Source organism: Agrilus planipennis, unplaced genomic scaffold, assembly GCF_000699045.2.
Source record: "Agrilus planipennis isolate EAB-ADULT unplaced genomic scaffold, Apla_2.0 scaffold259, whole genome shotgun sequence".
Taxonomy (NCBI): domain Eukaryota; kingdom Metazoa; phylum Arthropoda; class Insecta; order Coleoptera; family Buprestidae; genus Agrilus; species Agrilus planipennis.
In genome coordinates this window covers 160,554-187,435 of record NW_020438998.1, presented here as the reverse complement: position 1 = coordinate 187,435, position 26,882 = coordinate 160,554, and the positions used below count along the sequence as shown (strand labels likewise).

General features: G+C 35.4%; 1 protein-coding gene across 5 annotated transcripts in view; it reads right to left on the bottom strand.

Annotated features, from left to right (window-relative positions):
• The window catches only part of LOC108741634 (protein unc-13 homolog A), a 105,088-nt gene that overhangs the window by 57,438 nt on the left and 20,768 nt on the right, over positions 1-26,882 (bottom strand). For 3 of the 5 annotated variants that reach the window (XM_018476492.2, XM_018476491.2, XM_018476496.2), the window contains exons 4-6: positions 23,746-23,754; positions 15,663-15,737; positions 4,218-4,437 (exon numbers count right to left, since the gene is read on the bottom strand). In XM_018476492.2, the coding sequence (XP_018331994.1) occupies positions 4,218-4,437; positions 15,663-15,737; positions 23,746-23,754 (304 nt within the window). The remainder of the gene's footprint in view (positions 1-4,217; positions 4,438-15,662; positions 15,738-23,745; positions 23,755-26,882) is intronic. The other 2 variants (XM_018476495.2, XM_018476493.2) reach the window with 1 other exon arrangement.

Genomic DNA, 26,882 nt, shown 5'->3' with positions numbered 1-26,882 from the left:
TGAGTGTATTGCTACTATTGAAGGTAAACGTTTCTAACATTTTGTCGCTCGTACTGATCGTACGAGACTGTTAATGAACCAGGATAAATAAAATCCATATTTTTTTGGATACTTTTCGGTTACGAATGTTAACAGAATATATAGCGTTTGCATAAATTCGCAGTTCATAACTGAACCGAGACATCGCATCACATTAAAACAAAACAGGATAATTACGTAATAACTTATCGTTCCGTTACAATAGTGGACATCCTTGCTAGATTAATTAACCGTAATTTAATGAATGGGTGTGCACGCCATGTTATGTATGCATGTAGGTATGAACAAATAGACCGATTATGGCGAATTTGTTACTTTTTATGTCGGTTTCTTGTTGTCATACAAAAAAAAAATTAGATCGCCTGTTTTTAATATGTTAACTGCTACTGATCAATTTATTTTACTCAATTGCAAGTTAAAGAGGTATTCCTTCAACTGGGGAGTAAGCCCGGAATACAGTGTAGCAGGCTGGTATTAGTTGTATACGAATTTATTTAAAATGAATTTCTTTTTGATCAAAATGCTGTCAGATGAACAAAATCTCGTAGAACCCAAGCGAGACTTATCGTCGCTCCTCGTTTCTTCCAGCAAGTGGCGTATTACTTCTGTAACCACGAGTCCAACCTAAAACTCCCAGACAAACAGGAAGATTTCTTACCGAGGGTACCAGTGTCCGTCAGCGGCCGGATGTTCCAGGAATGACTCCCCCTCCTGCTGGAAGTACTTACACTCCGGCACTGCTAAAGCATCTCGGGTTCTTGAGTGTAAAGGGATAGGCAACTACTTTCGCGTACCTCTACGCCACATTGTTTAACAAGACTCCGGCTTTTTCCAGCATTCAGTGGGATCGGTAAAGGGTGGACTTAGTTTCAGGGGTGGACGGCGTATAGTCTGACGGCAACGATCGCTTCCTATTATATGGTTCGATTGTAAGTACTTAGTCCGATACCTCAAGCGTCCCCCAACCGAGCGGCATGGCCTAGAGGTTTAGACCATTGCTTAGCATTCGGGAGGACGCTGGTTCGATTCCGAGTCCGGCTGCCTTGGTCCAAGTTTTTCTGTGGTTTCCTTGGATCACTTAGGCAAATGCTGAGGCAATAATATTCCACAGATAATCTTTCATTCTCTTCTGTCTTCATTTCGTCCGTCTCAACTTTCTCACCCGAACCACCACCCACCCATTCCCACCATTCCTGAAAGCAGGCTGAAGAGGGCCTTCCGCCCTACCTTCCGGCATAGTCCGGACGGACTGTTCGCCCACCAGCATTGGGAATGAAACACTCAAAAGTTTTTTTTTTTTTGCGTCCATCAAATAGTATTGTACTTAAGATACGTCTATTTACACATGCGTGACACTTTGCAAATGTCCAAATGTAAAGAGATATCCTAGTTGAAAACGGCAATGCTGCACGGAAAATCAAGTGGTATTGTCTTAGAACGTTGTAGCTTTTAAATATCAATTTGGGACACTGTAATTATTTGTCTATAGAATGTTATTAGCTGTAAAATTTATTCAAATTAATGTCGCTTTCCGCATTCGCGTTGCGTTATCCCTATCAACCCAAAGCGGGCAGTTGTCGCACAAATTAATTTGCTAAACAGCAGGAGTATATGCGTCCCGGAGAATTTATTATTTACCAACAACAATTAGTGGTTTGTTTAGGAACATTCGGGAAATATCAATGATAGTCGTCAATTAAATACAGAAAGGTATTGATTTGAGGCTTGTATGATTCATGAATACAGAGCGAGCGGCATGACCTAGATATTTAGATCATTGCTTAGCATTCGGAAGGACGCCGCGCCGGTTTGATTTCGGGTGCGTTTGCCTTGGTCCAAGTTTTCCTGTGGTTTCCTTGGATCACTTCGGCTAGGGCAGTAATAATCCTCAGATAATCTTTCATTCTCTTCTGTCTTCATTTCGTCCGTCTCATCTTTCTCACCCGAACCACCACCCACCCACCAATTCCCACGATTCCTGAAAGAATGCTGAAGAGGGCCTTCCGCCCTACCTTCCGCCGTAGTCCGGAGGGACTGCCCGCCCACTAGCATTAGTGGCTAGTGGGAATGAAACACCCAAAGGTTTTTTTTTTTTTCATGAACACAGTATTCAGGCGCATTTGTTATGGATTAAGGCATAATTAATAAAGCGTACCGAAACTATATTAATTATTATTTTGATGATATAAACATTAGGTGAAATGAAAAGGCACTGACACTACAATTTAGTGATATTTAAATGTCAATTCACATATGCAGTATTAACGCCATGCTACTGATGCATCAGATATATACGCCTAAAGTTTAAATTTCGTAGAGACTACTTCAGTCGTTGGCACACATGCTTTGCCCCGTCCTGGCCGCTGTCAGGTGGCTTTTCGAGAGATCGGATGGTTCACGACCCATGACGGACGCAGCACGGTAAGGGAACGGCACTAAATGTGCAGGAACAGCTTCAAGATTGTTCTAATGTCACAATAGTTACGGTAGACTGTGGTGGTTTTCATGGTATACCTGTTACCGCACTTAAAACCACCAATTTTTTGGTTAATTCATAATATTTTAAAAAAGTAGCGAAAATCCACTGATTCATTTTTAGAGAGTAAGTCATTCTTATGATGGTAAGGATGTGGGATGTTCTAGTTGTAGGAAAATGCGAAAAGTAGCTGAAAATAGGAAGGAGTGGAGGTGTGTGTCCAACCAGTCTTAGGACTGACGACTTTGTGATAGTCATTTACAAACTTTCATTGAAATCTTTACAGTTGTGGTTCATAAGGACTCTTTCTAGAATAGAAACTAAAGGTGGTGTATTAATAAAAGTTCCTCAGTATTAATTAACTTTAATCGGTTAATTAGGCACATTTTTATGTAGTTGGTAATTTATTACATTGTAGAAAATTAAATATAGCCACCTTAAGAAACATTCTAAAGAGAAATAAATCTAAGAAGAATGGGCCTCGCAACTTTAGTGGAAGAATAATGAGGAGGGCTCTGGTAATTTGTTTCGTAGAGAGGAGTATCCAACAGAGTTAATGAAAGGACTTCCACCACGAGTTGATGTGAGTAAAAAAGTCGAATAACGACGTTACAAAAACCATTAATAACATTAAAAGTCAACCCCTTCGTTTTTAAGTTTGTTAAGTAAAATTGACTAGCTAATGCGTTCTTACAGGAGTAAAGACACTTACACACTGACCCTTGAGAGGCATAACGTTTTTATAAGGGTTCTATCCAGTAATTTTCGTGAAAACGTAGGTACTAATAAACTTACTTATCACAAAAAATCCCAGCCGGAAGCATATAAAATACAAAGGTAGATAGACCTGTTTATGGCATGATAAAATTTGTTATTGCAGTTTATTAGAAGTGATAAAAGGTTTTCCTTACGAGTTATCTTGCGATACCTACAGCACATTTCCATTTTGCTTTCCTAAGGGTTCCAGCAAACCGTAAAATTTATTTGAAATGTTTGCATTAATTCTTAAATAAGAATTTGAACTACTAACGATTTGTCTCTCTCTTAACTACAGTATTGATGTTGAAATTCATTCAATATGTTTAAATTTTTCTAAATTTAACATCATCACTACCATTTACTCAGCATTTTACGTATAAAAAGTGAGTCTGACTGACTGTGCTTCCTAAATTCCTTTCATTGTTCGTTATAGTAGTGAAAATCCCATCAACATTTCATTTTTGGTTCGTTATGTACCGGCAAATAATGATCGGCACGGAAATCATCTTACGACTTAAATGGTGGTTACAACCATTTAAAAATAATAATGTACTTGCATAATGATGCAACTGCAACAAAATCCATTCGATGGTCTTCAAGTTTCATTGTAACAAACAAACAAATATTTTTTTTTTGCGACAGGTAACACGTTTTCTGTACGGGTCGCAAGTTAAAAGTAGGACGTAAAGCGTTAAGGAGCCTAGGAAGCATGATCCCATCAAGTCGCAGGCGAGAGTACTAGATACTATTTTCAGATACTTTAATTTGTACATCTTTTTAATTTTATACGCTTTGAACTTAAAGCTGCAGTGCCTAATTTTAGCGAACGCCTGAGGCGTCGTAAATTTATTATAAATTCAGTCGAGTTTGTAGTTAAACACCGAAAGTTTATGCGTAATATAGAGGGCGATGATGGGTTGTACAACACGGTTATGACACTTACTTTGTAGGCAATCAGCGTTGAGTAAATCCTTGCACTTCTCGTGGCACTTGACGCCGCATTCGGTGCATCGCACGCCTTGCCTCGCGATACCCCACAGCAGTCCTTCGCATTCGTAGCAGTACGTCGGTGATGTTGCCGTCCATAAAACGAAGTTATGAGGTGTTGTACTGCTAATCGGATAAATCAAGGCTTGCAGTGTCTTCTTATAGACGTGCATTTTCTGGAATATCGAAAACAAATATGTTATGGGCAACTATTCGAATGCTTCACACCTATAACAGACGAATTTTCGGAAACCAAAAAGTTTTATTATAAATGTTAGAATTTACGCTTTTGATGGCATCTCTGTTCGGGTGCGGAATGTGGATAATGGGCACGACGGAAAAGAAAAAGTTAGAAACTATAGATGGATTATGAAAATACTGTGGATACAAAAGGTTAGAAATAAATTGGTACGACAACAGAGGCCGCTACAGAGGTCATAGGATAATAGAGCTCCTTTTGAGACGCGATGGGTACGTTAGAAAGATGATAGAAGCAGGAACAGGAAAATTTTTAAGGATGTAGGTTGTTCTAGTTCTCGGATTAGTTCAGAATTGGAAGATGATAATGAACTATACAAGAAAAATGAAACTGAATATCCTGTAGATATATTTTAACGCCTAAGGTGACAAATCTGCTCATTTTGACTAATTTTTAAATGCAATCAAGAACTGTACTCTAATTTTTTTCAGAAGATCAAGATGCTATCATTAATTCGCATTTACAATAAATTTTATTGTGCGCGCTAACGTTTGAGATTCATTACACAGAAGAAAGTGGATTTTCGAATTCTAATTGTGCCTTATTCATGAAATCCTTATTACGGATTATCGTGACGGCAAAAGTGTTCTACATTTCGTCTGCCTCTTAAGAGACATCTTCAGGAACTTTACGTTGTCGATGCGGAATTCTGAGCTCTGTTGCTGAACAATAAGACACGCTTAGAATCCGGAAATCGAGTTTCTTGAGACAGTAACCGTGAAAACCTATATGAAATTCATTGTACAGCAACCTAAAATATTTTTTTTAATTATTTTTATCCTACCAATTAAAACATACCTATCCAGATTACATAATTCGTTAAATTGAATCCAAGGAAGTAGAGTTTAATATCTAATTAGAATCAGTACCTATATCGCCACCTAGTGGATATTTACTGCCACTAAAATATAACAAATAATAGAGCTTACTGTGGTGTTTCAACTTACCTAACTGGTTCTCGGTTTGAAATTGATCGAAACTACTAGACGCGGATCGCGATTTCGATCTTATAACCGCATAAGCACTTAAAGAGCCAGTCGACTTAATATTCATCTAGCGGGTATTTCTTGCTACTGCTTACAGTGCGCTGATGAGATCTAATAATGGACTCAAAATTGCGAATTTCGATACCTTTCTGACAAAGAATTTATACGTTCTGAAGCAGGTTGTGTTAAAAAGACTGAACTATAGCCAAAAGTAGGTGGCAGTAAAAAGAAACCGATTTTTTGTCATATATCTTTCATCGACTTAATTATTATGGAAGATCGACAAAGGAGGAAGTAAAAAGAAGAATTGGTTGCGTGTGGTACAAAAAAAAACAACATTAAAAGGAATATTGCGTGTGAAGGCGAATATATGAAAGAGATTTCTCCGAAGCAATATACAAAGGGCTGTGTGAAGTCCATTCTCCGAATTTGAGATAAACTTTAAATCACTCATACCCTTTCATTCTTTCAAATTTAAATATAGACAAGCAGAATAAGTGGAAAAATAGTTGAGACTGAACAATATTTGGAAAGTTAAATCATCATCATCATAAGGTCGTCAGTCCTAAGACTGGTTGGACTCGCATCTCCACTCTTTCCTATCCTGAGCTAATCAATCTAGGTTGCGCTTAGTTCTGTTTACGGATATAAAAAAAGGAGGCAGACCTATGATTGTAAAAATTCGGGAATCATAATAAGCGTTTGCAGCCTAGATTGCAATGCTTATTATTTATTTATTATACAGATCGTTCCGTACTGTAGAGACAGCTTTAAATAAAATGGAAGCGGTATTGACAAAACAGTATTGAATGAAAATAAATAAAAGTAAAACAAAAATACTGGTATACAAGGGAAGGAAAAGTAGGGAAAGAGCGNTATATATATTTAAGTTAATAAATATCGACGGATCGTTAACTATGTAGGTCGGTTGGTCGTGGTTGCTGTTGTCACCTCTCGTAGTTTAGTGGTAGAACATTGGCGCGTAAAGCCAAAGGTCCCGGGATCGATTCCCGGCGGGGGTGTGACAACAGTAACAATTTTTCCCTCATTAATTCGAGATTAATTAATACAGTTTACGTTTTTCCCTCAGTAGTCGCCTTGAACTATGTAGACACTAGTTAAAAACTACGATATTGATCACGATTATAATGTTAATTAACCTAGATTATAAAACAATGAAAACTTTTAACGATATTTCTTATAGGTACTCTTATTAAGGTTTCATTTTCTTCTTTAGAAAATATCTGATTGCAAGGGATGATTTATAAATAGCTTATCGACGTCGGGTCTACATAAAGTTGAACCGACCGATAAAATTTTGCTTTATGTTCTTTTTTCGATAAGCGAGTGATTATTCTGGGAGTAAATTGATCCTAAATGCATCCGCGGAAAGTGCTTTGTGCATTATACAAACAAACAGAACATATTTACTTCGTGAGACTCAAACTGTTAGTATGGGGAAAGACTACAGCAATTTAATGCACTTAAATTAAAATCAATCGATAGCGTCCCACATCTAGTTCGAAGCATACAAATTGCGTGACAAATGTAATCTATTCCAGACTTCGATTTTCCTTCCGATACGTTTACAAGGAGGAAACGACTCTCCACATGGCCCTTTGTAACATACGTACGTAATATTACATGTAAAAAAATCACCGATTGAAAAGCTATAAAATATACATCAAGGAAATTCTGGAAGTACAATTTTAATACCTACCTACATCAAAAGTTAAAGAATAGAACACGCCCTGAACAAAATATTGAACAAATAAAGTTCCAAAAGTTGTCATTAAACTTTTACCTAAGCTATTTTCTATCTACATATTTATTTAGCCGACATTTAAGTACATAATAATTTGTATCAATACAACAATATTTGTTTTTACTCTAATAATGATTAACTAAATTTGTTCCCATTGCAAATTACCTCATTAACTTAAGGTTGTTATATTATTATATAGGAATATATGCATTCGTTTAGACGACCCTATGACCTAGTAGGTACGTTTCGTTGTTGTTGTTGCTGAAACGACTCGTATATTAGAGGTAAGAGTTCCAGTGAGTAAAACCAGAGGCGCGGGTTCGATTCCCGGTAAAGGTGTGACAGCAACAACAATTTTTTTTTCGTTAACTTCAGGTAGGTAATCTGTAGTGGAAAGAAATTGAGTTGATTTCACGTTAAGGTTTGATAATTATTACGTATTTAATTAAATCGACCGGTGTCGATGATGAATCCAAATGAAGTATAACTTCTATTACAAATATTCGTTTCATTTTTAATGTTTTATTTATTTGTTTCTTGTTAGGATGGTAGTTTATACTTGATGTTCTTTCAAGGTCCAATAAAATTCATTGTACCAGGTGATAACTTAACTGAAAACGTTTATTTCCGCTACTGTCGGTATGTCTCCTGTTTAATTTTTGAATTTTTGAAACAACGTAAATATTCCCAAGAGCAGATGGAATGAAGAAATATGTCACAAAGGCTGAACGATAAAACAAGGGCGGGAAGAAGATAAAACGAATTTCCTGAATATAAATGCTGGTTATTTCAAATGAATGAAAATGAAAAGTACAACAAAAACATTTCCGAGGTGGAATATTCGGAAAATGAATTATAAAAACGAGAATAAATTTCTCTAAAAGGGCTCTACATATCATATGAGAAGGAAAACCAGGCAGATGAAGACAAGTTGAGCCCAAAATTCGCTTCAATTATATATAAAGCAGCATACATTGCACCTACATAAAGAAAAAGATTATTGTGTAACTATATATAATAATTCTTTCAGCTTATAATACAGCATGGTTCATGGCTTTCAACCCTTTTAACATAAAAGATTTTAGACTGCTGTCGTTTTGGGTCAATATCGTACGCAGTAATTACAATTACTATGATAGAAAGAAACACTTTCAGTTAGTTTCCTGTTGTAAATAAGTTTTAACAGTTATCTTTTTGAGGTTGTTCCATATCGTCACGGATATTACTATGAGGTTCAGGTCCAGATTGTCAATTTTCCCACGGAAAACAAAAAATGGGTTTTCGCTGTGTCCCGTGAAACATTCTTTCCTTAAACTTAAATAAGGAATTAATGCTTTACGGTGTTTCAGATAACAATATTTCTAAAAAATTATAAAGCATTTTTTTTCATTTGCGCTTACAAGAAATGGTTGTTTAATTAAAATGTGAACGGATGCATAATGAAACTCGTTTATGATCAAATAAAACACGACGGTCGGAATATTCTTGGTTATCTGGGGTTGCTGCAATAGAAAAAGGCTAAGGCTCCTAGACAAATGCTATTCATCGTTGATGGTGTGATAGGTACCATTAAAATAGTTAATTGCAATTCCACTGTATATTTTTATATTCAAAGCTTTTTATTAAGGTTTTTAGGATTCGGTTCGCCATTTTTTTACCGTACGTAGACGTTACTTTTTTTTTTTCGAACGAAAAACAGAACCCTTATAGATTCACTCACTAAATGTCTAGTTTTAATTAAAAATATTGTTGATCGCATAGTATTCTACACTGTATTGTTCTCAATTTTAGAATAGAAATAATAGTTTTTAGAAAAAGGGGTGCATTTAATAATAAATACTGTTAATNCAGAGATAAAAAGTGATACTTAGTTTGTATAAAGATAGGCAGTTATAGAGCTGGAGCAGCAACGTAGAGAAGTAAATATTAGGAAGGGAGTCAGAAAAGAATTCACGCTGTAAGGATAGATATAGAGGGGCAAAAAATTAGTATGTTTAGATTTGCAGATGATTTAGCAGTATTAGTATCTATCGGGAAGGAGTTAGAGATAGCTTTAAATAAAATGGAAGCGGTATTGACAAAACAGTATTGAATGAAAATAAATAAAAGTAAAACAAAAATACTGGTATACAAGGGGAGAGAATGTAGGGAAAGGGCGAATATAAAGATAGAAGACGAAATATTAGAAGAAGTGACTGATTTTAGGTATCTAGGAAGTCAGATAAGTCAGGACGGAAGGAGTAGTAGGGATATAAAGCAGACGATAACGCAGGGTCGAGTCACATTCAATAAAAAGAAGTCTCTTCTATGCTTGCGAACGATTAATTTAGAAATTCGAAAAAGAGTATACAGATGTATGTTTTGAGCGCGGCGTTGTACGGGTGCGAAACATAGACAGTAGGCTCGGCAAAACGAAAAAGTTAGAAGTGTTCGAAATGTGGTGTTACAGACGAATGATGAGNTCGTTCCGTACTGTAGAGACAGCTTTAAATAAAATGGAAGCCTATTGACAAAACAGTATTGAATGAAAATAAATAAAAGTAAAACAAAAATACTGGTATGCAAGGGGAGAGAATGTAGGGAAAGGGCGAATATAAAGATAGAAGACGAAAGGTTAGAAGAAGTGACTGATTTTAGGTATCTAGGAAGTTAGATAAGTCAGGACGGAAGGAGTACTAGGGATATAAAGCAGACGATAACGCAGGGTCGAGTCACATTCAATAAAAAGAAGTCTCTTCTATGCTTGCGAACGATTATTACAGTTGTATGTTTTGAGCGCGGCGTTGTACGGGTGCGAAACATAGACAGTAGGCTCGGCAAAACGAAAAAGTTAGAAGTGTTCGAAATGTGGTGTTACAGACGNAGGGTCGAGTCACATTCAATAAAAAGAAGTCTCTTCTATGCTTGCGAACGATTATTACAGTTGTATGTTTTGAGCGCGGCGTTGTACGGGTGCGAAACATAGACAGTAGGCTCGGCAAAACGAAAAAGTTAGAAGTGTTCGAAATGTGGTGTTACAGACGAATGATGAGGATACCGTAGATGGAGAAGGTTAGAAATGGAGAGATAAGAGAAAGAATAGGAGAACGGAAGACTCTATGGAAGTCAATAAGAAATAGGCGAGATAGGTTAGTAGGACACCTTCTCAGGCATGAAGGTCTAGTCAGAGACATATTAGAGACAGAAACGGGAGTTAGGAGAGATAGAGGTAGACCTAGATTAGATTACTGTTCAGAAATAGTTAAGGATGTGGGATGTTCTAGTTTTAGGGAAATGCGAAGAGCTCAAGATAGTTAGAATAGGAAGGAGTGGAGGTGCGTGTCCACCCATTTCTAGGACTGACAACCTTATGATGTTGATGACAGACTGTATGTTCTTTCCTGTCATTGGCCATTGCCACTTTGGGCGACGCTCTACATTTTATATCTATACATCTTTTATAATTGTATGATCGAGAGGTGCTGCATTGATGTTAACCATTATTGAAAATATTTCAGATTCTGAATTAGAGGAGTTTAGTGAACGTTCAGTTCTGCTCCTTAATGTCATCTTGCGTTTGGGTTAATGGAATAGTTATGATTTACAGCTCCTTCTCCAGGCGTAAATTTCAACCTATTAGAGTCTGAGATGGCAAAGGCAGAATGACATTTAATTTTGTGAGAGAAAGGCGTCAGCTTCTAGGCGGTTGGATTTTATACCCATTGTTGAACTGTTAGATACTGGGAAATGACATTTGTAATGAAATTCGATCGGAAATAGCCAGCTGTGAATTTATTTCAGGCGTCGTCGTTATTAAAGAGGATGCTCCAAAGTTCCATTGAATTTTAATAAGACAGTTGACAAATAAGTCATTATTACTTATTCTGTCTAAAATAATTTATTTCAAATAATTAGACATAAGTATCACCCTATTTTAGAAGCGCAGAAAATGAAGAGAGTCACCAATAATAATGCTATAAGAAGAACGAAACTAATTTGTTATAAAGTTATTCTGTTAGATGCTTCCTATTGGATGTTATTTCAATGAAGTCTTTCGATCGCTTATTCTTGGCAACGACAGAAAATGTTACGTTTAGTATGTTTCTGATATTCAGGCACGCAGAAAACAAAAAAGAAGGAAATCAACTAATAAATTCACCCCCTGATGCTAAATTTTATCATCTTTTGTAGCACACGTTCTCCTCAAGAGTTTCTCTTACTTTTCACTTATTCTCTTTGATTTAAATATTCATAAGGGGTTCAATAAAGTTCTGTTTGGGGAGTTTTTGTGTTTTCTAGTTGGTTACAAAAAAGGTACAGTGTATGACAAAACATTTACTAAATACGCTTATTAAATTGACCTGGGAAGGCGTCAGAAAGTCAATTTAAAAATTAATAATTCGGCATAGCTCTCATTCGCCAAGTGTCTAAAAACTAATTTTGAAACTTTTGAGTGTTTCATTCCTAGTCCCTGCATACTACGCCGGGAAATAGGGCGGAAGACTCTCTTCAGCCACTTTTCAGGAATCGTGGGAATGGGTGGGTGGTGGTTAGGGTGAGAAAAATTAAACGGACGAAATGAAGACAGAAGAGAATGAAGAAGAAATCTAAAGTATAGCGTTCCATAAAAAATATCATTTCAAAAACAGAGAACCATGGAAGTCAATAAGAAACAAGCGAGGTAGACTGGTAGGACACCTTCTTAGGCATGAAGGGTTAGCTAGAGATATACTAGAAGCAGGAATAGTAGCTAAAAGGAGTATAGGTAGACCTAATTTAGATTAGTGTTCAGAAATAGTTAAGGTTGTGAGATGTTCTAGTTTTGGGGAAATGCGAAGATTAGCTCAGGATAGGAGAAAGTGGAGGTGCGTGCCCAAGGAATCTTAGGACTGACGACTGATGATGATGATGATTATTGACAATATTAATATCGCACATGTGTTGTATAGGACGTGTTTGAGGTACATGAATTAAAACCGATTTTCCGGTTTCTTATTTCACAACGCCACCAACACCATGCAGTAATCGATTGAATTAAGCACTAGGACAATGTCGGAACAACCATGTGATATGGTAGTTCACGTCTTATCATCGAAGAATTTAATAAAGGACCGTTGGTTTGACATCACCTCCTGGAGAATACAACGCTGTTACGTATAGGGATGATGTCTTGAAGGAAATCTGGCCGAAAATTGTAACATCCGCTGGCAGTTTTACAAAAACGACTTATGAAATTTTCGCTGAAAAGGAGCCGAAATGCCGAAGGGTTGGCTAACAAAACCTTAGAAATAGGGGTTCGATTCTCCGTTCTGTAATGAAATAATGGCGTGGGTGACATTGACAAATTCTTGCTCATTCTTTCCACGTACGATCGGGTTTTTGTTTTTTTGTCAGGTGTTTTTGCTGTCATCGTTTACGGTTTTTCCTATTATAATGGCCCGCATTTTTTTACTTCATGCTTACACTCATCGCCCCTTCTATTATGAAACGGTCAAGATGCAACATTTTTAAATTTCCAAAACAGATATTTGTCCCTCTCTCTCTCTTTAGTGTAAGTTATTATTGACTTTTGTTGTACTTTTGTACTTTAAAATATTAATAAATTCACATACAGGGGGTAGTTGTTGCTATTGAAGTATTTCATGTATTTGTTAACTAAAATAAACGTAGTTAATAGCATCATCGGTTGAGTTATAGTAAAACTGTCTGACGCATGAAATAGTTTAGTAGTAGCAAATACCCTCTAGATGGCGATATACTGTCTACACTTATATATAATATGAACTCTTTTTTGTTTATCCTGGGTAACCTGAGTATCTAGACATTAGAAATTTTTATATTGATTTACCTCTACTTTAAACTGCCTTACATATTACTACTCTTATTTTATTTTTATTAGATAGATTAATTTTCTACTCAAATAAACTTTGTTTACGCCTTTAAAATTTTAGAAATACTTGCATTCAAAGTAGCAATTTTTATAATTTAGTTTACCAACAGGTTGGCTGGTAGAGTTAATAACATTTTTAAGTTGCTTTATCGTTTAGATCGCCATGGACAATAAATTGTACGTTCTTTACTCCATGTAGATAGTACATTGTGTTTCGAATAAATTTAACTATCAGGCCATACGTGCTTTGCACTTATGCTTGACATTTATGCACCACCTGAAGCCAAACGTCAATTATTGTGTTGCCTGCATTATACAGGGTTTGTTCGGAAAGTAATAGGACTGAGTCGATTTAAAAAAATTTATTGAGCCAATCGTTTACAATTCTTTAAAAACTTTCAAAATAGGCTCCTTCTGCGTCGATGCAACGCTGCCAGCGTACAGTCGCGGTGGAAGGAAATCAGTGCTATTACTTTCCGGACAAACCCTGTATTCTGAACAGTTTTCGAACTTCCGTGTTCTTCTTCCTAGCCTTTATTAGATTGTATCTTTAATGCAAGGTACTGCTCTTACTTTTTTCAAATCCGAACATTTTATTTCAGGAAACTATCTCTTCTATGCATCTCAGTCATGCTTGACCTACTCCTAAACTTACTCTTTTAAGGGATAAACCTAAAATAATATTTAGCACTAAACCTGCTTATTTAATTCTGGTAACTGTTGTTGTGCTAAAGTCCTCTCTCGAGTGTAGCTGTAGAAAAAGAAAGAACGAGAATTGTAGAGTAGGGGCACGCGCCCAATTTTAGTCGATACTATCACTCCTCGCTCATCTCTCCCCTTCCGGAAAAGGGGAAAACGGTTCTGACCTACTTTGGACTCCGTTCCATTGAGACTCTTTTTTCCGGAATAAATTTGAAGCATCAAGTGGGCTTCCCCACAGACACGACAGTGTCAGAAAGCTACGTGTACCCCTGTTTAATGAACGAAATCGATCGAACAAGGGTGGCAATTTATCCAAATGACGTGTGTGAAGAGTTATTGGAGCGACATACCTGAACATTCCTTTTTAACTCTACAGTCTACAATGTTTATAAAATGTATAATACGGGGAGATTCATTGAAAATGAATACTGACTGCAATCCACAACGCAAATAAATAAGTAACAATAACTCCATTATTAAAATGTAAAGTTCACCCGGGGTTTAAAATAAAAGTTAATAAAGCGATGGTGTTTTTGTGTATAGCAGATTGGCCTCTAGGATTGTTTTAGGTAAATATATTTTTGTCAGATCTATGCCGAAAGTTCCAACATTCTTTAACTTGGCAGGAGCCGCTACATGAGGTTAGTTTGAGTCACTCCTACCCTTCAATGAGTACGAGAGAGTAAGCAGTAATGAATAATTTTGTTTTGTCTTTTTCTTCTCCCTTTCACTCCCATATCAAGCCCCTTCATCCCGTAGACGAGCGGAGCCACTCTCGCAACTTAAATAATACCTACGAAAATTTTCGTTACTACGTTCGCAATACTATTGGGTTTGGCCATGGAAGAGGGGACTCACCTACGAAATGGAAGGGATAAGAAAAGGAAATAATCATTTCACTCGCACTCGCAGGATCAATGAGGAGATACTTGGTTATACTTGGGGAGCACTCGGGAGTCAAAAGAGTCGAATTTGCCCGGCTCTGCTCTATGACAAAGTCGGGCAAATTTTAGCTTCGTAGGAGCCGCTACATGAGGTTAGTTTGAGTCACTCCATACCCTTCAATGAGTACGGGAGAGTAAGCAGTAATGAATAATATTGCTTTCTCTTTTTCGTCTCCTTCCACTCCCATTTCAAGCCCCTTCATCCCGTAGACGAGTGGAGCCACTCTCACAACTTAAATAATACCTACGAAAATTTTTGTTAGTATGAGGTTGTGAGATGTTCTAGTTTTGGGGAAATGCGACTCACCTACGAAATGGAAGGGATAAGAAAAGGAAATAATCATTTCACTCGCACTCGCAGGTCAATGAGGAGCTACTTGGTTATACGTGAGGAGCACTCGGGAGTCAAAAGAGCCGAGTTTGCTCGGCTCTGCTCTGTGAAGCTGCAAAACTAGCACAACAGGTCGAAATTAATCAATTCCGCTTTGTGTGTCAACTGTCATGCACTGAAGAGACAAATATTCGAACTTCCGGTAGATTATATGTGACGAAAAACAGTTTATGTAATGTGGACTACTTCACAGAACGTGTCTGCAAACTCGGTACGCTATAGAGTACCTATAGATCGCCTTCATTCTTTAACAGGTCGTGCATTTGAAATATTCAGTGGAATAAAAAAGATTTGAATTGCAGAAAAATTGATATTCCATTAATCGAAAACGATTTTCTTTATTACTGAGTAGATGTTTTGTCACATTAGGCGATAAGTTAGAACTAAATCTGGGACTAAAGGTAAAGATTGGCAAATAGAAGATCTCATAATAGATGCTATTATATTATTCTAGGATAAAGATAAATTAAGATCAAAGTACTTACAAGTTCCTCGTCATTAAGGGTTGCCCTGGGAACCGCCGACGTCAATCCCGCATTTCTTTTTGTAGCGGCCATTGTCTGGAGACAGAAATAAGAAAATATATATATTAATATTTCTTCATAGTTATTAAAAATCTCTAAGTCATCTATGACAAAGCTTTAGTTATCAACACAAATAATAAAATAACACTGTTAGGTATAACATTGTTTTATTTTCTGGATAGCTCTCAAATTATTATAACATTCTAATGATAATAATTCCTGTATAAATTTTTTTTAAAATGTTTTGAATATGCAGATGACAAAATTAGATAGCAAGAATGACAAACAAACAGGCTGCAGTAAGTAAATTAACTAAAAGATTCTTCCCCTAATTGCCACAAGTAATTTTTGGGAAACAGACACATGTTTCGCCCAATTTGAGTGTCTCACATTGATAATGTCACCTTCAGAATGAACGAAACACGTGTTTGCTTTTTTTTAACAATCCACTAGTAGTAATTTGGGGCGAGTTTCTTTTAGTTCAAGTTATAGTTCATAGATCGTCTTGGAATAAAGATTTTGAAACGTTTTATTTTATTATTTGTTAAATCAGACTCACTAAAACTGCATAATTATTTATTAATATATATTTTAAGTGCTTTAGTGATAAAAAATTGATTGAATGCTCTATAGTGCGATGTCTTGAAACGGGCAAAAGCAATAATATCTATTAAATGTGATTAAAACTGTTACAAAGGGGTTGGGTAATATATATGTGGAAAAGCGTGAAAATGAATCATGCATAATAAAGGAAATTGTACAGTAGCGCAATTCATGGAAATTGTAGAAACTGAGAACATAATTGCCTTTCTACTTAAATGTGAGAAAAATTGATATTAAGTTATAATTAGGCACGAATAAAGCGGACAGGTGAACTAGTAACTTATTAGCATAAGTGGTCTACTCTAACCTCCATAGTTAAGTCTTATTAATCTAATTTTAAACTTTATGTAGTTTAGTTTAATGAGTTAGCTAGTTAGGGCCGCCACTGGTTTACTAGGCGGACCATTCCAATCTACTATGGTAACTATCTCGACATGTAAACATCAATTGAAAAATTACCTTGATAAAAGGTCTAGGATTCGATGGGATCCACCTCAACGCTTTAGTTCTGGCCTCTTATACGCTCTCGGTGTACCAACTTTTTCTTTATGGAAACACCAATTTACTATTGTAGATTTGCATTCAATTGAAAATAATATGATTTTCAGAATTTTTTCAGGTTTCATATTTAAACTTTCAATGAGAATTGGTGTTTCCATACATAAAAAAAAAGTTGGGGCCCAAAGCCGTAACAGGGGCCAGGAACTATAGCGCTAATTAATCTCCTTTTGAATTCTACAGCTTTTGTTAAAGTCATTTCTAGGTGATCGTTTATACAGCGAGATATCTGTCATATCATCATCATCGTAAGGATTGTCAGTCCTAATACTGGTTGGAGACGCACATCCACCCCTTCCTATCTTGAGCTAAATTTCCCTAAAACTAGAACAACCCACATCCTTAACTATTTGCGAAACAGTTGTCTAATCTAGGTCTACCTCTACCCCTCCTAACTTCTGCCTCTAATATGTCTCTGACTAGACCTTCATGCCTGAGAAGGTGTGCTACCAACCTATCTCGCCTATTTTTTAATTAATTTCCATAGAGTCCTCTGTTCTCCTAGTCTTTTTAATACCTCTTCATTTCTAACCTTCTCTATCCACGGTATCCTCATCATTCACCTTTAACACCACATTTCGAACGCTTTTAACCTTTTCTTTTCCGCCACACCCACCGTCCATGTTTCGCACCCATAGCGCCGCGCTCCAAACGTGCATCTATAACAATCTATATCGAATTTCTAAATTAATCGTTCGCGAGCATAAAAGTGACTTCTTTTAATTGAAGGCCACTCGACCCTGCGATTTCCTCTGCTTTATATCCCTACTGCTCCTTCGGTCCTGACTTATCTGACTTCCTAGTTGCCACTTCTTCTAATCTTTCGTCTCCTATATTTCTGTATAAGCAGCGTTCTATGAAGTTTGACGCTTACACTTAATAAGTGATCATGCACTAGTTTTGATTGAAAATCTCACGAAATGTATCAATAGGTTTGTAATATTTCTTATTTTATTAATTAACCTCTTTAGATGCTGCCGTTTTCTGATATACTGCATTTTTACTCGGTAACTTCTGCGACTCCGATTAGATTTTATTACGTTGGGTATATCGGGTACTAACTGATATCGAGCTAGCTATTTGAAGGAACAGAATTTTCATTTACGATAGAATTTGCAATAGAATTGGTTTTCGCAAATTAAATTCTATGTCGGATAAAGACCATAACTATTGCCATAATTTCTATGTATAAACCCAATATTATGAACTTATATTTGAATTAATGGGTGAATACCTATCACGACTTGGAAGGATTCAACCAGCTTTTCAATATCTTTAAACTTTGCATATAGGGCGATCAGGTTTTATCACATGAAAATTGCTACATGTTTTTAGAAATAGGGTAAAGAAAATATGTGAAGACTACCCTAAATAATGGATTGGTTTAAAAACAAGAAATACTTGTTAGGTATATCCAGTCTTTCGAGAAAATTGTAACGGTTGAGAAGATTGATTTTTATCAGAGTAGAATCGAAATCTGATTTCTAAGAAAAGAAAAACAAAGCTAAATCTAGTTTTCCCAAAAGAAGGCTTTCACGGCCGGTTTTCGGGGCTGATGAGTTACTATGGCCTCATTAGGTTTGATACTAGATACTGATACTGTAGCGAGGTCGAAATTTTCTAGTAGAAGCTCTAGTATGTGTAATTTAGTAAAATCTGTAATAGAGATGCTAAACCTCATTTACAAGAGATGCAATTTTTTACTATAAACTTGTATAAATTTCTCGTGTTTTTCTTTTTTTGGTTCGACTGGAAAGTATGAAGATTGGAAGAGCGAAAATCGATTTTGTGTACCGTTAAAGATTAAGGTCATGCCCTTTTGAGCGTATTTGAATCTCAATAGTGTACTCTTCTGATTTCACCAGAATTGCACTAAATTTAAAGGAGACAAGATAATTCTTGATTAATAGGCGAAACGATTTTTCTTTTTAATCCTGGCTGTTCAGTCTACCCTGTGCTTTTTCTCGAGGGTTTTATTAATCCTTTCTGATGTACTGTAACGAGTTTACGTAACTCGAAAAGAAAAAAACGACTTATTTTAGATTGGGGTGAAATCGGCAGTGTTACAGGAAAGTGACTGGGATGTGTAAGTATTGCTCGAATAAAGTATAACTTTTTGAAAACGTCATCATAAAAATGGTTAGCAATATTTAATATACCTGAACTTATGTTCTATTAAAACTTTCGGGCATATTTTTATTTGATAAAATTAATTCAATTCACTTTTAATTAAATCAATAATGCAAATATTCCCAGAATAAACGAAATAAAATTGTGAGTTTCGGTTATAGCCTGTATACTAGTTTTTAACGAATATTTGAATTTTAGTTTGCCTTATATATAGTGAAAATTTACACAAGACTTGTATAATGGTCAGCAAAGGGTGCTGCCCTAGTTTACCATTAAATATTCCAATAACAAAAGGCTGGAAATTTGCACAAATGCAATATGTGCATGGATGTGTTTTCAACTATAAAATTTATTTCATGTTCAATAGTGCAAAAATAATAAATGGTAAATAATTTGAAAGTTGTCCGAAAGCTTTTAGAGCCATTGTAATTACATTCATGTATAGTTGGGACGTTAAAAATTGGCATGGTTCGCAATTAAACTGTTGCATTTACTTTCTTCTTTAACAAGGACATGTTGAAAATACGGTTTCGCATAGCCTTTTATAAGTTAAATGTTTGCTAGTTGATTCCCGTAACTTTGCTGGCATAGACAGAGCTGTACAGCATAAAGGCGCTCACGTAAATCATGCGCAGCCGTTGCTAACTTTACAATGAGGCAGAAGTAGAAACTTGTTCTGTCTCTCGCACATGTGCATCGCATCAGTTGCATTACTTTCGGCCGTTAGGACTATCGTTATCGCCTACGTTTATGAAAATCTATTTCATTTGTATACCTGATGCGCTTGGTTGAAACCCTCCTAAATTCGTGGGCGCATTCCCTAAAACTCTGTAAATTATATCAATGCGACTCAAAGGGATGCTATAACAATNTAAAACGAGTACTGCTTCTTATAATCGTAAGGGTTCCTTAAGACTTATAAAAATAAGTTTCCCTCTTCAATGTTTGTGTTTTGATCCGGAAAATTATCCATATTCTTACAGTCAGTAGGTAGGGTAGATGACAGTACTACCACGAGCATGTTATGGGGTAAGTTGAGTACATCCCGAGTATATCGTAGGGTATGATGAGTGTACTACAAGTATATTGTAGTTGTATACATCCCGAGTACATCGTAATAGTAAGATGGAAGCACTACGAGTATGTAGTAAGGTAAGATGACAGCACTAACACGAGCATGTTGTAGGATCAGTTGAGTACATCACGAGTATATCGTAGGGTATAATGAGTGCATTACGAGTATATTGTGGGGTAAGTTGTGTACACCCAGAATACATCGTAGGGCAAGATGAGAGCACTACGAGCATATTGTAGGGTAAAATAAGAGCACCACAAGTATATTGTATGGTAATATGAAAGCTCTAACACGAGCATGTTGTAGGGTAACTTGAGAACATCACAAGAATACCGTAAGGTAACAGAGCGCACTACAAGTATATGGTAGGTAAGCTGTGTACGCTCCGAGTACATCGTAGGGTAAAATGAAAGCACCACAAGTATATTGTATGGTAATATGAAAGCTCTAACACGAGCATGTTGTAGGGTAAGTTGAGTACTTCACGAGCATATCGTAGGTAAGATGAGTGCACTACGAGTATATCGCAGGCTTTGGAATGAAGTTCCCCATTGGTATTTAAATAGGAGTATAACCGGCAAGCCATATATAGTTACAGTGGCATATCGACCAACCTTAGACTGCTGCTGATTAATGGAGACTACAAACTACTTAGTAGTATTCCACTATTTACGAATTAATTAAATAATTATCTAGATATGCTTCTGTTATCGCTATGACAAGCTGATATTCTAAATTGAAGAGGTATTTATACTGTCTTGTAAATATTTTAAACATATATAACTATACTTTCTTATTTGTATTCTCATCTGTGACAATTTATTGTCACAGAAACGATTGTCATTTTGATGGAGTATGCCTACCAATGCCTACTAGATTGTACATTTTACGCTGTGCGTTTAGGTATCTAGTAGGCGCATCCATCATGCTGTAATCGCAAGTTGACGCTTTAAAATCCCGATCAACGGGTTAATTGATCCCATGTTCCCTTAACGGAGATTTAGCCTGTCTGGATGTCGTAGCTTGCGATTATGGCGTATTGCCGAAACCGTATTATTGTCCCTTTTTGCGAATGCATGGATACTTAATGTGCAAGTATGAATGCACAGTTCGCAACGACGACAAATGCGGGGCCGACATTAATTATTGTGCTTTATCAATTATGCATGTAAAGCTCGAGTCTGCTACCAGTTGCGGCACACACAGAAAATCGATAATTCACCAACAACGTTCTTAGGAATAACTAATGAAAACTCTGAATAGAAACGTTTTTATAAAAAATATAACTGAGTGACTAAATGAACAGTTAAAAGCTCTAAAATTTTGCAAAAACATGGAACCAAGAATGTATCTCCAAATGATTAATAGATGAAAACCATAGTTTGATATAACTTTGAGAAAAGGTAATTTTATTATCAAAGTATTAATATAGGTAATATACTTGTTAGGTATATTGTTATCAACCCTTATTGCATAATTTAGTAAAAAAATGCAGTATTATATGAAAAATTCAGAATTCTGTAATGATTAAATCAGAAAGTTAACCGTATTCTGTTCGAAAATATGCCCTGAAACACAAATATTTATTTTCTCTCTTATTTAATTTGAGTAACTATAAGAGACCAAACCAACTTTGATGTATACATATATGTATAATTGTTATATTTATAAGTATACCTATATATCTAGAACTATCTCTTAGATAACTGTTCACAAATAGTTTGGTTCAGCATGTACATCCTCAATTACTTGTTGATGTTCTTACACAGCTTAAGCCTAGTTAGATCAAACGTCAAGGATTCTTCCTTTTATTCCTACATTTTCCAGTAATAGATTTTAATATTTTTGATTCCTTTTCACTGGTTTTTGTTCATTTTTTGTTCTACCAATGAACGTTCCCTTCTTAATACAAAATATTCATCACGGCAGTTCTTATTATTATCACTCGCAACAGCTAGTTTTTCCCTCACCTAATGGGAGTGTTACTAATTTATAACAAACTCAACGGACTTCATTCTGCCATTCATAAAATTGTGTTCGTAAAAATAAATTTCATAATAAGAGTTTTAATAAACGATAATATATATTATTTTTCACAAAGTTCAAGTACGCTTCGGTAGGTATACGAGGGTGGATTGATAAGTTTCCGGCCTAACCAAGAGATGACGCCACTAGGCCTACCTTGAGGTGACATTCTATAGTACCNGATAAAATTAATTCAATTCACTTTTAATTAAATCAATAATGCAAATATTCCCAGAATAAACGAAATAAAATTGTGAGTTTCGGTTATAGCCTGTATACTAGTTTTTAACGAATATTTGAATTTTAGTTTGCCTTATATATAGTGAAAATTTACACAAGACTTGTATAATGGTCAGCAAAGGGTGCTGCCCTAGTTTACCATTAAATATTCCAATAACAAAAGGCTGGAAATTTGCACAAATGCAATATGTGCATGGATGTGTTTTCAACTATAAAATTTATTTCATGTTCAATAGTGCAAAAATAATAAATGGTAAATAATTTGAAAGTTGTCCGAAAGCTTTTAGAGCCATTGTAATTACATTCATGTATAGTTGGGACGTTAAAAATTGGCATGGTTCGCAATTAAACTGTTGCATTTACTTTCTTCTTTAACAAGGACATGTTGAAAATACGGTTTCGCATAGCCTTTTATAAGTTAAATGTTTGCTAGTTGATTCCCGTAACTTTGCTGGCATAGACAGAGCTGTACAGCATAAAGGCGCTCACGTAAATCATGCGCAGCCGTTGCTAACTTTACAATGAGGCAGAAGTAGAAACTTGTTCTGTCTCTCGCACATGTGCATCGCATCAGTTGCATTACTTTCGGCCGTTAGGACTATCGTTATCGCCTACGTTTATGAAAATCTATTTCATTTGTATACCTGATGCGCTTGGTTGAAACCCTCCTAAATTCGTGGGCGCATTCCCTAAAACTCTGTAAATTATATCAATGCGACTCAAAGGGATGCTATAACAATATTAAGGTGGATCAAACGATTAGAAAGGGAAATATGCTCGCAAAAGCTCCAATGGAAAGCTTTTTTAATATAGTCGGAAAGCTGTAAAAGCCGTTGTAAAATTGGCTACTTTCAGGCTATGTGCTTGTAGCAGAGAGGCATACATAATCTATCCAGCAAGCGAGAAACATGCAGTGCTAAAGTTATATAAGTGCGTTAGTATTAGTAATAGTTGAAAGTGCAAATAAATTGCATATTAGTAATACTGAACTCTATGATTATATATAGATATATATAGATATATTATAGATGGCGCATTGAACCATACCCGATGTGCTTTTTAGTTAGGTTAGGTACCTATTTTTATAGGTTAGATAATAAAAATTGAAAACTAGGGATTAGTTTGAAAGAAGAATATTGAAAAGGACAGTTCCCCGTAGAATTGTAAAGAAAAAATTGTCTTGATTTGTCTCTAAAGATTAATGACAGTTTAGTGACCCACTGACCCGTATAATCATAGATTTCAGAAACAATCAAAGCAACTATCACTTATGTGATGTTCAAAAAAACTTTAACTGTTATTTGTTTTAAATTTTCGCGTACCATTTTGTTAATATTGTGCGAATTACTTTGATTATGAAATATAAAACTACGTAAAAGCGTTAAAATAATAAATAGAACAAGATGTAAGTACCTTGAGCACCTGAAGAGCGGGAACACCAAAAACAGAGAACAATTACACATTCATTAGTATAAGAACACGAAAAAGGTATAGGTAAAGTTGTAGAATTATGTTATGGTACATCCAGGATGGTACAAATGTAGTGATTATGATCGATTGGCAAAAAAATGAATATAAATTATAATTAGTTACAAAGGATTTGTAGATAGACAGTTTAACAAATGCTGCATTTGGTAATATAATTATTAAATTTGTTTAAAAAATGTTAGCAATTGTACTTTTGGTAAAAGCTTTTAGACCAATTGGTGAACTGATGTTGTCCTCGCTTGTTGAAGGAGTAAAACTTTTTTATTTATGATTGATTATGATTTTAAATTTCCCCTTAGAGAAAACTACCTACTCTTTCAGTATGGATCCATAAATAAGTTCCATTTCCCTGGATTTCTATTAGAGAAAATTTTCTCCAGTCATTTCTTACTGTGATCCACATGCACACCAGAGCAAGGGCATATTCTACGTTTTAGAATGACGTTTCCGTTTTGTTTTACTGCTATAAAATTACTACCTTATGCAATGTCATTTAAAATAAATACAAATGTTAATGTCATCACTCTTCAGTCTTTTTTTTCCATTGAGTCTTTTAGTTATCGCCACTGTATTTTTACGGGTAAATTTTGTAAATACATATAAACAGCACTTTCTTGTCAGGAAGCAGCTCTTTTTGTTGTAAATAAGAGTGGAAGTTTGCTAGTAATTTATAGTGGACATGAGAACCACTACTAATGCAAGAGAGATGTTACAACTGGCAAAAGAATTTAATAACTGAAACTTTTGCTAAAACTAACTGAAATTGAGTGATATCACTATAATTTCTCTACTTCTAGAGAGTTTTGATATACGTAACTGTTGAGTTACAACTACTTAATTTAAGTAGTTAGGAAACATATTACTTATCACTGTTCAGTCATTTTTTCGTGCAGCATTCGTTAAACGATAAAGATGCTAATAATTTAATTAGAAACTAATTAAATCACCTGGAAAATCACGCTTATAGTTTTAAAATAGTAATAGTGTGATAAAATTGCATGTCGTATTGCAATATCTGCAATAGATTGAGCCACAATCATTATTTTGTCATGTGAACAACGATTATATAGTGTTGTCTGTTACAGCAGTCATGCTCAAAATGAGGGAAACATAGACACTTCAAGAAATCAATCTTTTGGAATGTAGTTTTTTTATAGTGGCCGAGTGTATGAGCGGCTTTAGTGTTCAAGTGTTTTGCTCTTTAATTTAAAAAAAGTAAAAAAAGGATAGCCCGAATAATGGTAAACTGTTAACGAAGGATGTCATATACAAACATCCACGTTACATTATTTATCGGATTTAGTTCGTAAAGGCATATCAAACAAATGAGAAAACAAAGCAATATTCACGTACCTAAATACGTAAAGGGTTTTAGTAAACGCCTACGTTTAAAACGTAGCCTTCGGATGAAAGCTATCGATGAGCACTATGTAGCAATAGAGAAGTGGAGAGAATCCGTACATTGTGGGCATCTATTATTGTTTGCAAATTGTCGGTCAAATTTAATTAACTGCATTGCAATAAGCTCGTGTGTTATCCGTTAAATTACGCACTTTCTGTAACTGAGAGTACGTGTTTTCCAAGCGATTGCCTATTTTACGGATCATGGCAACATAGTATGGAATAGAAAGAGAAGTCGGAAGCAGCCGATCACAGTTCTACAATCCTTTGATTTGAATAAACTCTATAAACGTATTACGTTACATAATGTTTCAATTAAATGTAATGGGTTCAAGTTAAGGTAAGTAGAAAGAAGTACCTTTCCGAAACAATGAGCTATGCAGTTCAACATATTTTGACAATAATGACCTATTGTTTTATACTGAATAAATCTTATTTGTTTTGGAAAGATTTTATTTCGTGTCTCTTTAAAAAATTAAAACCACCAACTCTCAAATAATTCTAACGTTTAAATTGCATTGTTTCTTATAACGAGGACAACCCTTTAACTCAGGATTCTGCAGTAGTTGTAGATGAACTGTTGTACTTAAACTTTCCATAGTGTATAGATATATTATAGGTTACCTACTCTTGATATTGATCGTTATTGATAAGAAAAACTTTACTTAAATAACAAACATTGACAAAACAACGAAAGGAACTTACAGGAAGTTTCCGGAAATAGTCAAGAATATTCTGTAACCGATGGGAGGGTGTCAAGAAAGTTACTGTAAATAGTATGCGAACAAATAATACGTATATCAATATAGAGTAATATAAATAGTGACTGTTAGGTAAATACTAGAACTATATATACCTAATGGAATAAATAACTTATAGGTATATACCAGATAAATAGATGCATTAGAAGATAGGTTACAATATGAATTAAGTCGTTCAAAAAATTCTGATTGAACTTATTTTATTGAACAAAGTAGCTACTCCTTCCCAAAGGAGGTTCGGATCCTGCAAGGATAATAGAAGCAATGACCGAGTATTGTGATAATCCTAGTACAAACAACTTTTGGTGGATTACCGAACCCATCGCAAAAAACCAAAATACTTGGATAAAGGGTGTCATCCTCGTATAAGAACTTATGGGGTTATAAAATACAGACAATGAAGTCTATAAAGGTCGTGAAACTATAGAACTTATACAGTTTAAAGGAGAGTTGTCCTTTAATATTCTTACAGTTGGTGTTGCCGTTGGGTAAGTAGATATTGTCCTTGCTGAAACTTGCTAACCAACTTTGTAGTGAATTGCTTCTATTTGTACCATGTATTAGAGAGGCTTGAACCGAACTAATTTCAGAGGAAACTATTTAAACTTGGTTACGATTTCATTTGAGGTAAACTAATAATACGATATTGTCGATTAAATTAATCAAATTTGTGGTGTTTCAAGCTTACCCTGATTAAACCCCTTAGAAATGGTAATTTAATTTAACTTTATGGTAGGTAGGTATCCAAATTTATCCATAAACCTACTCGTCCCTTCAGGTGTTATTTTATCATAAATATTAATTTATTATGATGGACTGATTTGCAATATGACAAACAAATATTTAAGTTATTAACCAATGGTAAACATCCAATTTTTGGCCAGTGATCTATCAAAAATG